This window comes from Temnothorax longispinosus, chromosome 8 (assembly GCF_030848805.1).
Source record: "Temnothorax longispinosus isolate EJ_2023e chromosome 8, Tlon_JGU_v1, whole genome shotgun sequence".
NCBI lineage: Eukaryota > Metazoa > Arthropoda > Insecta > Hymenoptera > Formicidae > Temnothorax > Temnothorax longispinosus.
The window spans coordinates 21,224,319-21,242,012 of NC_092365.1; the positions used below are offsets into that span (position 1 = coordinate 21,224,319).

At 35.3% G+C, this 17,694-nt stretch overlaps 1 protein-coding gene across 1 annotated transcript; it reads left to right on the forward strand.

The window, feature by feature from the left end:
* The first annotated feature begins 1,970 nt into the window (after positions 1-1,970).
* Apime-asta (allatostatin A) lies at positions 1,971-17,331 on the forward strand. The gene is made up of 3 exons (XM_071785889.1): positions 1,971-2,226; positions 15,096-15,356; positions 15,647-17,331. The coding sequence occupies exons 2-3, from the start codon at positions 15,111-15,113 to the stop codon at positions 15,971-15,973; spliced, it is 573 nt and encodes a 190-aa protein (XP_071641990.1). The 5' UTR covers positions 1,971-2,226; positions 15,096-15,110; the 3' UTR covers positions 15,974-17,331.
* The last annotated feature ends 363 nt before the right edge of the window (positions 17,332-17,694 follow it).

Here is a 17,694-nt window from a genome sequence, read left to right on the forward strand (position 1 = left end):
ACGTTCTTGAAATCGCGTCGAGTTCCCGGCGCTTCATTCTTGGCATTTCTCATTGAAGGAATTATTCGCGTCTCAGCTCTTGTCTTTGACGTAATAGTTCGCGATCAGTACCATTATGAATTCTTAAGAAAAAAAAAGGTAAAAATAAAATGTTTTCGGCGTTTCATTTATGTTATTAATTACGACCTTCGAGAGAAGTATCGCGCATCGCGTGTTTAACATGTTTCCGGTACGGAAACTCATTATTCTCATTAAGCTTAATTGTCTCTGAATCTTCTTTCCATCCTTTCCATCTTTTCCGTAAACCAACTTTTCGTGGAAATTCCCTTGATACATCCGCATATGAGTGTCTTTCAAGTTTATTAGAGCCGTTACTATTAAAGTCGGAAGCACTATATTTCAAATGTTAAAACGCGATATTATACGCGCGAACATGTCAAAATTATTCATGTTCGTGAATTGCTAATGAGTAACGATGAGAATTAATTCAAATTCGGGCAAACACTTCAGTACAATACGATATAATGCGAATCATGATCAATGTTTCGAGGTAGATAATTAAACGGACAAATTGATTAAACTTGGCGTAGAGTAACTTCTATTAGCGCTTGAACAAAGTACAGCGCTTTAGAATAACCGTGATTTTCCATTATCCTCCAGATAATCGAAAGTGCGCTGCGTGCAAAATCGAAACGCGCTATATACGCATAACAATAAGTGTCTGCGGGACATTTATTATACCTTTGCTATATTTTAATAATCTTCGATTTTACTAGCTTCTTGTCTTCGTTTTGAGACCCCTCGTTATTTTCGCGCTCCCGAAATTCCTGCGATATTATCAAATAAGATGCGACTTTTCGTCTGGCGCGACTCGCAGGCTCGCGTAAATATGCAAATACCTCGTCTTCCGGATCCGTCGCGCACGGATTTCCCACATTTCCCACGGGGCACTTCCCAGTCATTTCGCGGGGTGGCAGCTTTTACGACGTTGCAGAGCGACGGAGAGTCTGCCTGAACGAGCGGGCAGCGAGTCAGCTCGTTTACGAGTGGTTTAGTAGGAAATCCCACGGAAATCCTCCGCCGCATCCGGTTGATGCATAACGTATCCACGGTGAATATCCATAAATGCTTAACCGCATCGCCGCGGATTTAGCATTGGGGTGCTCGATCTCCTCGCACGATCAGCTCGCGGTTTATGGGGCAGCTTTCGTCCGGTGAAAAATTCTGCGTATCCTGCACGTACCACACAGGTCACTTGTGAGAGGTGCGATAACGTCGTATAATTAAGGATGAGGCTGGTTCGTCAGAGGAAAGTTGCAAATCGGAAGCGAGGAAAGTGAGTTTCTGCGAGATGAAACTGGCAACATTCGGAGCAAGGAGGGTAATCCGATAAGAATGCAATTTACCTTTCATTTGAAGGAGAGCGTTATAATACGCGGAGGCGTCAATTTACTCGCTCGACGATATTTTATAATAATCACGTTTTATCACTCCAGTAACCTTATGTCTCTTCTTGCGAGAGCGAGATATTCAATGTAATGGCTTTTGCGACAATATTATTTAAATATATGCAAACTTTACGTAAAAAAGTCACATCGTCACGTTAGTACGACTTAATATTCCGTTATTGTATACTCATAGTCTTCTTCGGGATAAATATTCCTTTGTATCTGTATCGCGGATAACAGTCGCGCGAAATTAAAATCAAACGAAGCGACCACCGAAGCGCCCGGCACCGGAAGTTCATTTTCCACGTCATAGGTGGTTCGTGTCGTTCGTGAAGTGGCTCCACGATTACTCCCCTTTCACCCCGTCTAACAGTTCGGAGAGAGCGCAGCGCGCGAGGAGAGGTGGCACGCGGCCCCCCGGAGAGCGAGAAAGACTGAGACCTCCGTCATACACGCACAGGCGCCGACGCACACACACATATAAAGGCCGGCGCCGCAACCCTCTGGCCGTCATTTCTCGCGGCACCCGGCGTCAGACGTCGTTGTCGTCGGTGACTCACGAAGGAAGTTTAACTGTCGCACATCCTCGCTATCACGTGAGAACGAAGGACCGTTTGTTCCGCGCGAAAGTTTCATCCCCCCCCCCCTCGGCGAAGAAGAAACGCAAGACGGGACACTTTCCTGTCTTTTATTTAACAGTCGAAAAAGGTATCCACTTTCGTCTCTCACCTGGATCGCAGAATCGCATGATCGCGCCGGCAGAATCTGACAGCAACAGGTGAGCAATTTGTCTCTTGAGACGCATCCTTTCTGCATGCGCTGTCCTTTTTTTATGGCTTCTTTTATTTTTCTTCTTTTTTTTAAGTACACTGTCATAATCGTATCTTTTATGCAGTAAAAACTCAGGACCTTTTTTTGCACCTTTAATTTAATTTTGTGAGGCAATCGATTTTGTGTCTCATTTATCGAGTACTCTTCTACTTGTCCACCGCATCATACTTGATGGTCGCAAACTAAAGAAAACTGAGAGAACTTTACTTCGGGTAGTAATATATTATAGATTCGATCAAATGTATACACACACACACACACACACATTGATATAGTGGCGTGAACGTGCGAAAAGAGCTTTTTAAATGCCACGAAGTTTTCACAAATAAACACGATATTTTATAATAAAAGCTTTTAGTTGCGTATAACAACCGATTTCAAATAACAATAGATGTGTCTGATGTACTTTGATCCGCTTTTTCCTTTCTCTCTTTAATTTTCTGTTATACACGCGTGGCATATAAGAGATTTCCCGTTGCGGTGTGTCCTCTGTTATTTTTCAATAACACCTTTCTTTTTAATTCTTTATAAGCCGATTATATATTTCAATCAATTTATAATTTTTTTTACACAAAGATACGTGTTATTAAGATTATGATTATATTATTAAAACATTTTTTAAAAAGAGAATGACAAATTAATAAAAAATTATTTCTTCAATAAGTATACTTTTTATCATAAATATATATATTAATCTAGTAACGAAATTATTAATTTTTTTAAAGGTTACATCTAATAATTTATATTAAATATTCTTCAATTTTAATAAGAAATTCTTCTTTTTAATTTATTAATATTATCTAATATTACTCGCAAGCTTTCTTTCTTTAAAGGTAATAGCAACAGGTGAGAATGTTTTAAGGGCGAAGCTGTTTCCCGAAGTTTCTAGATCTTTATCCTTTTGTTTGTTAATTATGCTAATATTTTTTTACCGTGCATGAAATGACGCTGCATTACTTATATATTTTTATTTAAAAGGTTTCTCGACTAACAAATATATTAAATATTAATGTTTCTAATTTTTCTTTATCGGGATATATTAAAGACGAATTATACAGATGCGTAAAATAAAGAAATGCGAAAGATGTCGTAACTTAAAATATTGAGTTTTTGACACTGAGTAGAAAAAATTATAGGAATACGAAATTAAGAATGTAAGTGTGGCGCAGCTATTACGTTGTATTTCTTATATTTCATTTTTCATAAGCCTTGCTAAGTTTAATATTCTCTTGTAATTTATTATTTTCGTGAAATATTTTTTATTATCAATATATTGAGGCAAAAATGTTGTTTATCGCATGTGCTAAATTGTAATACGAATTGAAATCTATTTCGACAAAACATTGAACAAAAGCTATTGTTCAAATTTGGTACACACTCTTTTGTTACCATTCTTTATTCAATCTATAAAAATTATTATTAAACACCTATATACAGATGTAAAATTTAGATATACATACATATGTATGAATAATGCTTATATATAGATAAAACGCAAATTTGAATTTTAAAAACTATCTTTTATATTATATATATATTTAATAGTGAGACTTTTAAGTTTCAAATTTACGTGAGCGAAAAATTGCGTAGGTTACTCGTGGGCGGGACGAAAGATGCCAGTCAAAAATACAAAGAAAAACACTCTAGATCCATCTTAATCTATCCTGTATGCACATTTTTATATTTTTGGCAAAACACGCTATTACTTCTTTTATTACATTTTTATAAATGTTATAAGTCGCGGAAATCCGAATAGTGCATTATTGACGTCATTTGTCTCTATTTGTAAATGATTACAAACGGAAATTTTTCCACATATCTTTTTAGCATAATGCGTAAATTCTTCCAGCACGGAGGATGGTGATTGAAAAGTCGCGTGAATTTCGGAAAGCGAAAAATGAAGCATTTCTATAATTGATTGTACGATCAAACAAGGAATTTATTCGGGTGTCACAGAAGAATGGAATCACGCGGATTACGTAGGAAGCATATGAATAAATCTAAATTTCCGATCAGTAGTCACATTATCGCGTTCGCTGCATTTTTAATATTTCGAAGGAAACTGATCCCTCTCTTTCGGGCGAGTGAAATTCAACGCTTTTTCACACCGCGCGCGCGCGCGCGCGCGACACTTTAATGCAATGCTTTTCGCCGGGAAAATGAAGCCCTTGACTGAATACTGGACACCTGAGTAATGGAGAGCTTACCTAGCGACAGAGAATCGAAGATTAAGTTATACCGCTATTGTCACTGGCGCGCGACAGAATGAATGATCGTTGCATTTCTGAAGAAAGAGTCAACTGAACAACACGTGCTTGTCGCGCGTAACACGACATCGCGTCGAGAACACTTAGAGAATGAAAGCATTCTGAAGCAGGTCTAACTTTTGCGATTATTAAATTCGATATTATATTCGGAACAATTTGTCACATCACTGACGTAAAGATATACATACGTATTTGAAAATTCAAACGGATAGAGAATGAGAATGAGGAATTTTTACATCAATCACCCTTCGTTTTTTTTTGAATAATATGACGTTTTTGGCTCTTTCGTCTTGAGTTTCATCTTTTATTTTCTAGAAGATTATTATACATTACTGAAAGTGAAAAAAATAATCCGCAGACGTTGTTGTATTTAAATTTCGTATTGTTCTTACTTTTTATATTCTCGCCGACGCAAAGTGAAATATAATGCAACAGTGGTATACAACAGCGCTGCGACAATGTGACAGTCGACAATCCTCGTTATGCACATAATTGTTTTGTTATCGCGATGAGACCATTATCTCCTATAATAAGACTCCAGGGATTTAAAATTATCGTTTACAAAGTTCCATCTCTGTATGAATAGCGTAGTATTCTTTTACCGTGAATAAAATTAATGAATTTTAAAAAGAAAAAAAGTTTACATAAAACAAGGGCCCGCGCGATACGCATCAGGTTATTTCTTTCGACGAGCAATGCATGGCGTACATATAACATGCAGATTGTAATTTTAGCAAGAAAGAGAGAGAAGATGAGGAGAAAAACAGAGAGGGGGAGAAGCTTTTCTATCCAGCAGCTGGAAAAGAATGGACCGCAGACTGATGACCAGTTATGAAATTGTCACTGGGAAAAATGGATGTAGACGATGGGAGCGCAATCTCGGTGCGTGCGTTTAATGGGTGCGTCTGACGGGGAAGATGAGTAAAATGTGAGAAAGGGGAGGGAAAAAGAACGGGGGAAAGTGGCATCGTTAGTCCGTTAGATGCCGGGTTATTGGATCGCTGTTATTGCCGGACTTGTTTGCCGCTCGTAAGTCGCTACTTGCCTTGTTCCGCGTCGTTTATTAGCTCGCCTCGGGCTGATGCATTATTTTTGTGCGAGCGAAATCCGAAACTGCGCCAACCTGGTCGTCGTACGATACGAGAAAGAGCGTAGCTCGCAGCAATAGCGTGCAACAACAGCAGCAGCAGCAGCAGCAGTAGCAGCAGCTGTTGCTGTGCTGCGATGAAGTGTGCATTCCCGTAAAGTTCACTGCGTTTAAAGCGCGACATTTTACTATATCTACTTGCGAAGGGGTGCACGTACCGCCAGAGGCAATTGATTAAAATCTTAATGCTTAAATGCGTCAGAAATTAAATCCGTTGTTCGCGATACGGAATTCGTGGAGTGTGTCACTCGAAAAATAAGACAAAAAGGCAAAGGGAGAGAATCAATGTTTCAACTTTCTAACTTTCAACTTTCGTATTTGTTACTTCTACATCGAGACACGAAGCGTCGTGCTTTCGTATATAAGATGAAAAGTTTGGGAAATTTTCAGTACGCGATGCGTATATTTATGACACTCGTATCTTCGGAAAGTTTTTAGTTATTCGTTGCAACGCCACACGCATGTTTTCTTGCAATATCGCTCGCATGCTTCTTTGTAGACAATATAATGTTGCAAAGTAAATAAGAGGGGCGGAGGGGAGGGTGCCCTTAGGACAGTCCTGGATATATATAGAGGACAATATCGCGCGAGAAAGAACAAAGTAACGTACGTTGTCTCGCTTCGCACCTATTTTCCTTACCGCAAGATTTTATATGCTACGCCGTAAAGTCTTCTCTTCCGCGTGGTCGCACGTCGCAAACGGCTTCATCATTAATTTCGTTTGCACTGTCGTTAGCGTTGCGTCTTTAATTATGGCCGTAACTCATGAGCCTTTGACGGTTTCTCGATGAGGCATTAAAGTGCCTCGTGCCGCTTGTTATACTGCAGCGCGTTTACTTTTCATGCGCGTTTCTTTGCACTATGTTAATTAGTGGTTCGCGGCGAGATAATTCGCAAGCCTTTATCGAGGCGGACAGTCACGTGCATTCGATCAGATTTCCTTTGTTCGTGCCTTCCTCGATTTAAACAGTATATACGAAAGTGACAAACTTGACGATAGATCTATATCGCGTTATTTGCAGAGAAAGAAATAGACATATTATCAAGAATAGACTTTGAAAAAAAAAATAAGCAAAAATATGTAATAAGCAATATTATATAACTACTTATTTTATCTCCGTAAGTCTCCGTTTATCTCTCCATTTTCTCGTAATACGTATTTTCAATAAATGAAAAGATAATTAACTTTCGACACGAAAGCAGGTATCCGTACAATATATTGCTGTTTATTGCTTTGCTTATCTCCGCTGCCGATGATTATCGCGGCGGAATTATTTATTATATTACAAATGCATGCGATCTCTCATCGACCGTGGTAAACATGAAAGCGACGGCGATTAAAATCAGCGGTCACACCCCGAGGGACGTTTGGTTTTGGTACACACGTGTAAATGCAAATCGATAAAACAGGGAAATTGTCACCCTTCTCAAAAGGAGAGACAATACGCGAAGCGCCGTTGTTGTATTATAAATTACAAGTTCTGCGAAAACTGCGGTATGACTAATTATACCCGGAGAGCTTGATAGAGATGTAAATCACATTGAAATGAAATTAAGCAGCCTTTTCAATCTACTCGGTAATCATCACGCGCGCGATGAAATCCGAAATCTTAAAGCGATCGAAGGAGGGGTGGAGAGAGATTTAATTTTGCGCCCATCTCTCCCGCTATCGCGCTAGGATGAAAGGAACGTCTAAGCGACATTAATTTAATTTCCGCGCCCAAAGTGGAAACTTGTTCCCGCGGTTGCACGACAAGATTGACGATAATATTATCGTCTCGAACGTAGTTATCATTTTAGAAGAGGCACCCCAGAGTGGTAGGCCTGCAGACACTTGTAGTCTATCGCATCAGCGCCTCTTGTACCGTTGTCATTGTTATGTATGACGTGTATAACGTAGACGTGTATAAAATAAACATAGGTGGGCGCGCTATCGGGGAAATGACTTTATCGTTTATCAAAGCGGAAGGACGCGAAATCGCGCGCCGTTTCACATAGAAACGTGAAGAGATCAGTTATCGATACTGGCGATGATTACGATTTCAAGATAAAGCCACTGAATGCACTTAAACGATAAACTTACCGCGGAAGAGATATAGTTATATAGTTACATTGATAGTTTTTGCAACGCTCTAAAAATTATATTATCAATGTTGCTGAAAAGTACATATATTCTAATTTGCATAGTATTACGCATTCAATAATTAAACTTTAGAAAATATCGATAACATAAAGCGCACTAGAAATTAATCAAAAAATAATTCTCTTTATTTTCGATTATTACGTTAAATTTATCAAATCTGGAGCAAAATTTTTTTATTGCCGTCGTTATTTATTTTCATTCGTTTTACTTTAAATAGAAATTAACTCGTCTGAATTACCTTCCACTTATATTACAAGACTGACATCTGTCCGAGAGGTCAGCTGAATTCTTGGAATTCCACTACACATGTATGCTAAAAGGAATGTATACAAGGAAATGCCGGAAGCGGAAGTTTAGGAGGGTAGAGTCATCCGCGATTACGGAAAGCCCGCGCCCCTTATTTTCTCATTCCAGTGGGATATCAAACCTACCGCATAAGACCTCTCTCTCTCTCTCTCTCTCTCTCTCTTCTCTCTTTTCATCTCCTCTTTTCTTTCTGTATCTATAGTATGGCAATTGGCAATATCTAATACATATTCTTGTCTTCTTCAGAACTGCCACATCCGGCAACGAAATTGACGCATCTCTTCCTGTGTCTTGTCGAGTATGGAAATATTAATGATCCGTTTTGCAATTATAAACGAGATTATTTTAAAAGCGAAGCTTGTGCACGAACCGAAGTTGCGCGAAACTTTTTTATTAGCTTCCAATGCCATATACGGCGTGACGCATATGCATGGCTTGGAGAACACTGCTTTCTACGATAGAATCTTTCATGTGCATTAGTACCTTTGAGCGCCGGAGATTGCAAATATATCAGAATAAATTGCTAAACTTCGCATTATTTGGAACTGATTTATGCAGAATGAAATGTTTCTTTGATCAAACGGATGCTTTGGTATCCATTTTATGCGTGTGTGTTTATGTATACGTGAGTCAATTATTTTCTTAATATTAGAAATATCGATGCATTAATTAATTCTCCATTTCAAGCGAATGTAAATGTTCAAAGCTTGAAGGAAGATTATAATTAATCGCGAGAATTATTTTTCGATTAATTTCTGGTGCGCTTTATGTTTTCTAAAGTTTAATTATTGAAATGGGTAATACTACAAATTAGAATACTTTTCAGCAACATTGATAATTTTTAGAGCGTTGCAAAAACTATCAATGTAACTATAACTATCTCTTCCGCGGTAAGTTTAGCGTTTAAGTGCATTCAGTGGCTTTAAAAAAAAGGCGAAAAAATTTAATCAATGACGTATCTTAGATGGATGAGAGATAAAAAATGAGCGTAATATTCAAGCCGTTACAAAATTTACATTTTAACGAACGCGTACATCTGTACTGCGGCAATAGAAGAAATGAAAGAGATAATGAGAAGAACAAAAATTAATGTAAATGAATGGAATAAAGAAAGCAATATTTTCCGATTACGATGCTAATTTGAGAGCAATAAATAAGATTATTATTATGACAATATAAATATCCGATTTCAAGGCAATTTTTCATGACATCACAAGCAAACATCATCATAGCAAATTTTCTTTAAACATTTGTCTGCATATTTATGAGATAGCTACATAAATTATATCGCATTTTTAAATGTGTAAAAATAGTTTTATAACGTGTTTAACAAGAACAGTTACATTCGTTTTCGCAAATATTTGATCTACAATTAGGATGTAATTGAAGAAATAAAATAGAGGGGTAAGAGAGGTAACGATATGGTATAAAAGAGATAAATTATCTTTGAACGTGATTTTTCTTCTTGCTTCCATATATAATCTGAATCTGAAAGAGAAGCCGGAGAAATAAACTAGAAAAAATTGTGGGATAATTCGCGCGATTTTCGATTTTCGATTTTCTTTGCTCGCCAGTCAATTAAAATAAACATGAGTTCTTTTTACGTGTCCCCGATATTCTATAGTAGGTATAAAGAAATAAAACGTCAAAATTGTCACCCGTACACGCGAGCAAACATGTTTCGAGTTTTAATGTTTTTCATGCTGCATATGGTTCTTTGAACGCGATTTTTGACACACTACGGTTTTTAACGCGCTTACAAGGGCCATCCATCGTACAAAAATATAGAACGCGTATGTCGCACGTGAGGATATATAATTGAATCAGACATTTAAAAAAGAATGAAAAGATGATACTTGAACTCGCGTTATTTTCAAAACAACCGAATAAATTGATTTATCTGCGTAGTATAAAAGTTTTTACAATATCCAATATTAATTTCCAGTATTCAGCATTTAAAAAATAGTTGGAGGAAATATATCTCGGAAACACGAGTGATTCAGACAAGGAAGTGTTACAGAGAAAGAGTATATTCTACATTACGGTAAATTATGAAAAACAATTTTGCCGCTCCATTATTCGACGTATTATTATTCTTATTTCATCTTTTGTTACTGACATTCTACCGCAAACGTTACGTTAAAAGGTTAAAAGATATAAAAGTCTTCAACGCGTGTCGATAACAAAAGAAATTCGATGAGAAGCCGTGAATGTGTATTACAATGTAAATAAAGTCTAGTATAGAACGCGGCGTAATCTCGATCCTTATTGAGAGCCAAGAGTGTGTGTGAATGGCTCTACGAGGAGAACATTCCATAAATATTGATCAAGATTATCGAGATCATCGCACTTCAAGAGGGTCAAAGAAAATTTAGGATTTTTAAAATAACGATAGATGACTTTTTCCGAAAAGCACTACTCGATTTATTCGATTAAAGCGCATAGTGTAATCAAAGTACTTATGACATGACTTTTTGAGCGGACCAATGATTGATAGTAGCTCAGTAGTAGTGTACTCAACAGACCATGAAAGATCCGGCACGAGAGATCGTCGCATTTGTGCGATCGAGCTCATAGCAATCTCGTCGCGGATCGATCAGGCCTTCTGCTTCATTTAACGTGAATTTAAAGCTGGTCCATTGTGCGCGTGTCATCTCATCAGAATTCTCAAAGGAATGTCGTGTCACGGTATATGAATCCGGTCTATAAAATGACGGAAAAAATCGTGACGAATCCAGAGAGAGACCATGAAAGCGAGAACATACAGAAAATCGAATCATCGAGCTAGAATGCCTTATGACATCTCAGTAAATATTCAAAGACACAACAATGTAATAAAGATTTTTTTATAATATAAGAACAATACACATATAATTATGTGTTTTATTTTGTGTAATTTTATTTTTTTATTTATGCGGCTGCTTAGTCAAAATGCTGTGGCTTTGCAGGACTCGTATGTAATTATTTCTACAGGAAATAGCTTTTTTACAGGAAATAAAGCTATTTGCTCGACGTAGTCGTATTAAGTTGCTTTCAATGAAATATGGTTTCACCAACGTTACATTCAATTACAAATATTTCAGCAATATGTACGATACAATATGTATAGATACGAGTCCTTTATACAATATTAAACATTTAAACTACTTAGTAATGTCAAATATATGCTGTAACGTGTATTTCTATAAAGGTGTATTTCTTTGAAATTAAGATACCTAGCGTATTCTTGTATGAAATCACTGACACGTATTTTCGCGGAACTACGAGACCGCTCGTTCATTAATTAATTCACGCATAGAGTATATATAATACTTTAATATTATAATGTAATTTAATTTGATACATCATGCATGCGTAAGATCATTTGAAACGAAGTTCAAAAGCAACTACTTTACTGTCATACCCTTTCATCTCGTTTCGCCGCTTTTTGGAGAGTTGCGAAAGGTTCCGCTTGTTCATTTCTGCGTGACGGCAAACAGAGAAAGCGTACAAAATGCAAAAATATGTAATTTTTGTTAAAAGAAATCGTAATGCTGTTTCTTTCTTATCTTTCTTAGACATTTTATCTTTTCATTGTTTCTCGTATTTACTATACAGAGTACGTATAGACGGTAAACTATAACATACGCGTGTTTTTATTCATGTATTTTTTGCGTTTTCAGTCAGGTATTGGCAATCATTTTTCATATTTACGGGCCAAAAATTCTGCTAACAAAATCAATAAGAGAAATGTCCTTTCAAAGAGGAATGTCCAATATCCTTTAAGGCACTCTCGCCACCTTGAGTGACGGGTAAGACAATGTAAGCTTCCTTCGTTGTTAGGGAAGAATAGATAAAGCAAACAAATGATATAAAGCAGAGCTTTGTTGTCGGCAAAAATAATTATCGGACAGGCGATAATTATCAGACACCCGATCGCTAAATAGATATGTAGTTTACGCTATGTGATGATACAAAAGTAAACAATTTGTCTTTTTCACACAGGATCCGATGCGAATGAGAATAGATGATAGCTTTTTGCTTTAATACATATATAATATTCGGATATACGCTTTCGCAAATAAATCTCAAGCTAACTTGCGTGTACTTTGAATAGATCAAGTGCCATGCTTGAAATTTTTCAAAAATATGATACATACAACGCGGGACAAAGAAAACTTTGTTTCGAAAAAAAAAGTTCGCGAGATTGACAACTATTTATTTTCCAAAGAAAATAAATAGTTTTCTATCAGTTATGAAGGGCTGTTGATATTAAAAAAATAGACTGAATTGAAGTTTTAGAACAAACGAAAAGATTTTATTTATTATAAATTGTGACGAAATTTAGTATTGATAGAATTTACACGTTAATTTATTAAGCTGATGGAGAAGAAATAACATTATTTCTTAATCTGTCAAAATTATTCATGCAAATAAGAATACGCGTGCGTGAAATAAAAATTGAAGTTTGTGAAGATTAAGAAAAATAAAACTATATTTAGATTTAAAAAAATAGAAAAGCACTTGCTGCAACCATCAAACTTCTCAGCTTTAAGTAAGTCATTAGGAAACTCTCCGACTCATCACTCTCGTAAAAACTTAAAAACATCGTTTCGTACCTTCACGCGCGCACAGCGCGAGAAACTAAAATTAGCAACTATGTTTAATCTTATTATTAAAGATTATACAGTTTGCAGTTTTAAAGAACAGTTTTATTTATCAGAGCAGAGTTAGAATTGTAATATACTATAATGTATAACAAAAATAAATTTTAATATTCAGAAATATCTCCTTTAATGTCAGAATATAATGTAAGCGAAAGCTACAAAACGCGCGGATATGAAATCTTTGATGAACTTTCGTTCATTGGCAATTATAAGTTAGCGGTATCGTAGACAAGTTAAATTGAGTTGCAGAAACGTTTATTACGCCTCTTGGACATCGCTTTATCCCTAATGAAATCGTCATTTTAATCTTATGCGACTTTAATTCAACTCAACGGCTCAGTGGAATTAACATTGCGGGGACCGAGAGTGGGTTTTGTAGTTTTTATCTATATAATTGAGGCTGCAGTTCAGTCATGCACATACAAATTTAACACGCAAATTTGATATTGCACGAACAAGTGTAAATAACACGAAACATTTTACATTTTATCTCGGCGATGACTTTCTTGACATTTAAGAATTTTCTATGGACCTTCGCAATTTTTACCTACATCCATTTGACCTCTCGTGCTCGCCCCCCTTGATCCGTTTAAGCTTCTCCAAAAGCAGCGTGACCAAGCGAAACGAAGGAGGATTCATAATCTCGGATTTTGCCATCAAATATTGAACGGACCCGTCCGTAGAGGATTTCGGTTCTAGCAGTCTGTAACGATGTTGTGATATTCAATCACGCCAGATTGCGCTCGCTCTTTTTTAACTCCATTATGTTAAATGTTTGTCCGAGAACTGTATTGGTCACACGTATATCGACGTCTCGTACACTCGTAATACAACATTGATTTTACTTTTAAATTGATGAAAACGCACATTTTAATTGATAACCGCAACACGCACAATAGTCCTTTTACTGATATAAAATTCATGTGCTTTTTTCGTATTTTAACGAAATTTTGCAACCACCATTTTGTTTCGTGCATTGCGATAAAATATTATTCGTGGAGAAAGGAACGTAAAAATAAAAGTGATTTTTTTCTAGATTGAACATAGAATTCGGTTCAATGTGTCGGTGTGAAAATACCTTGCAAAGAACGACTGTTTGAATCCATGTCGTAAAATTGGCGCGACACCTCTACGAGTAGAAGCTATACTCTCCTACTCTGCAGTCGTAAATAACTCTTCATTTTATTTTTACATGGTAAAATTCCATTTGCGTGCATCTGCGCTTGAAGGACTCGTAAAATCTTCGCGGAGTATTGCATTAACGCGCTTTTATGTTCTGGTGAAATTCAAAGATAGATAAGATTTTACGACAAGATTTCTGAAAATGTTATAAGTTCACTTATAAATAAAATGCCCATCACGTTATATACGCAAGAAATATTGTTATTTTATAATCGCTTTGAATTTATTTATTCAGTTTGATTCATTTATTTTTCAGTTTAATTATTAATGGACTTTTATATTTTTAATAATTATTGGATCTTTTGTTTAACAAATAAACTTTATTTTGATTCACCAGTCTCAGAATACGGCGCTATCTGCATGCGCGCTTTCTTGACCAATCAAAAAATGCCAAAAAGAAAAAAGTTTATAAAACAATGCAAGAGTTTCTAAAAATTTTTTTTTGTTAACAAAGAATAAATATTTCATATTTCTAATTTGTTTTATAGTAGTAGACAATATAAAGTTTTTATTACTATAACTCATTTGCCTATAGTACTCGATAAATTCAGTTTTCCTTAAGTACGGCGTATAGGGTGTTTCGTTTTAAATGATACAGTCGATTATCTCGTCAACCAATGATTTATAGAAAAAAAAATATATATATATAATTATACGTAGAAAAATGATAGATATAACAACAAAAACATGAAAAATACAAAAACTTAGTTTGTCACCCAAAATTCAAAAAATGTGTTCTCAAACGGCTGTCCTTCGCGCGTTCTACCGGCCGATTGGGGCGCCGAAGAGGGGTTTAAATGCGAGTCGTTACACGGCAACAGCACAATCTGGTAACGTCACATTTACGAAATAGTTCATAGTGTACTACTAGTTCATTGTTGGTCTACTTACCCTATATTATTGTCTCATAGGTGGAGAAATTACAGACATAATAAAAACAGAAGTTAAACTAATATAAATTAGTTCTCACACTTTTGACAAGGGTGAGAATTTTACGTGAATTTGTGAAAATTCCATCTCGGACTACTACAAAAGTTGATATGACATTAGTTAGAACAAAATCCTGTTCCTGCAATCTGGTGGTCCGTTATAGATTACAAGTCCCCGTGACATTTGTGCTTTCAGATTCAAACAGGCATCATGAAGCCAAGAACGAGTTTAATAACTACGCGAATTATTATGTTCTACCTGTTGAGCGTCGTTGGATCAACAACGGCAATAGAAGACGCATCTTCCTCGTCTTTACGTATGTCACGATTTCGACCGTTATTGAACAACTTGGAATATGAGCAACCTGAGAAAAAGGCTTACATCGCTGAATATAAGAGACTACCCGTTTATAATTTTGGCATCGGAAAGCGATGGGCTGACAATAATGAAGATAAAGTGAGTTTTAGATAAAATAATACGTTCAATTTTTTTTATGAATAGTTTCTCTGTTAGAAAAAATAATCTAATTACTAGAAATGTCACTGATCCAATGAATATCCGAATAATACATTAAAAATTCGTATAAAGTTTTGTAATTATTATTAGGAAACATGAATTTTTATTACATTACTTGTTTATGCGTTACAAAATACTAGCAAAAGTAAAAAAGAATTCGATATATTTTAAATAAGATCATAATTAATTTTTTATAATCGTATCTTCACGTGTTGAAACTTTGTGCACAGAGAACCCGGGAATTCTCGTTCGGTGTCGGCAAACGTCTCCGAGACTACAGGTTCGGCTTAGGAAAACGCAGCATTGGATACCATCCCTTGAGTTTGGACTACTTCCCGACCGACAACATGGAGGGGTATCAATCTCGCGAGGACAACTCGAATGGCTTTATAGAGGACAAACGCGGTCAACACTACGACTTTGGAGTCGGAAAACGGTCAGTCTGGAAGTTGGCGACTGGAGAAACGGCTGGAAGAAGACTGAACGATGTCACAGTCCCGAAATATTTGTTCGGGTTGGGCAACGCACTGGATGAGAACGAGGATTTGATTCAGTAAACCGTTCTCGTCGAGGAGCACGAATTATTATCTTCCTCATTCGCTTTAATCCTTGGACGTTCAGAAAGAAATATCTGATTTACATATTTCGGAAAATATTTTGACAAAATGCAATAACAGCGAACAGAGAATTTAAAAAACTGTATAATTTATTAATTTTTCAACTTCTTAATAATTTAATAAATTCTTTTAAATTGTGGATGTGTCGGATTTTAATAATATAAGTCCATTATAAAATTAACGTATCGGCACTCTAAGTTGTACAAATTAATAATTAATTGACACACTTACTAATAAGATTTACGATAAATAATAAATTAAATAATAAATGTTTCTATTTTTCTGATAAATAATAAACTCGAGATTTTTTAAAGATTGAATTCATTAAAATCACACGTAACGCAGCTTTCTTGAGTGTATATGTCAATATCACGTTGTACGGTTCTATTGAGTGTCGAGAGCAGAACGAATTGTCCACGGAAGTTAAGAGCGATAACGAGACGTCGAGACTTCTTTTGTCTAAAACTTACTATAAAATTCGTGCGCCATCGACAACTCCCTCTTCACTTGTAAATGTTTAAAAAACGACGCAGGTACCTTAATGGAAAGATACATTTGACGTAGAAATTCTCTAAATAATTTTTTTTTTTTAAGGTAAAAGTTGTCTGATTTTATTGTTTTATCATGCTTTCATAATGCTCCTTAATTAATTAAAATATTCGTTTTGTGTTTGTAAGATGAAAACCAAACGTAAACGAGAAAAAAAAAAACAATTTTGTATTTTGTGAGTTTACTTATATATACGTATTATATTATATTATTTATATACATCAATACTATTTAGCGCTTATATTGATGTCAAAATAAGATTATTTTTTTAAATAATTTTTTAACATCTTACAATCGCGTAGAATATATTATCGATAAAGGCGATGGGAAAATTATTAAGTTAATTGCATTTTTGTATTGCAATGAATTACATCGTAATTTAGCAAGCAATTAAACTCAATTTACCGTACGATAAGTAGGAACAATATCTCGATGTGCTAAAAAGTTATATCCACCTGTAACCTGTGGCAGTGTACTATACTTATCTTTCTTGTTCGACGATTATATTTCTAATCGTTATAGAAAGTTAATGCATAATTGTACCATTGTTCTCAATGCCATAATAAATCTTGTAATCTTCTTTTCGTCATATGTATGTAACATATGTGAATATTTTTAACACTATTTTATTTAATTATGTCAATTAAATGAGAATTTTGTTAATAATAAATCTTACCTATATTTTCATGCGTGATGTAATAATGTAGATTTGTTCTATCACACCATAATAATAAATACATGAATGCAAATATTTTGATACATTTAATATGAATTGCGAAAATTTAGCTTTCCATGTGTTTTGTGTTCAGAATGAATAATTGTTAATAAAAATCGGAGATACTTGAAATTCATGTTTCAGTCCTGTTCTAAATATAGTTTAGAAATGTTTGAATATATATTTGTAAATAACCACATTTATATGATGATATTTCAATTAATGATGATAATCGTTATACAATGTGTTGGTTTAAGTGTATATATATTCAGTTATCTTTTTAAATAATAGAGCTATAAAAAAATTTTCTGAATAAAAGTTACATTTTGTTTAAGAAAATCTATATAATGATTTAAACAAAAGTTTTAAATTACTGTATATAGCATACTTGCTTATC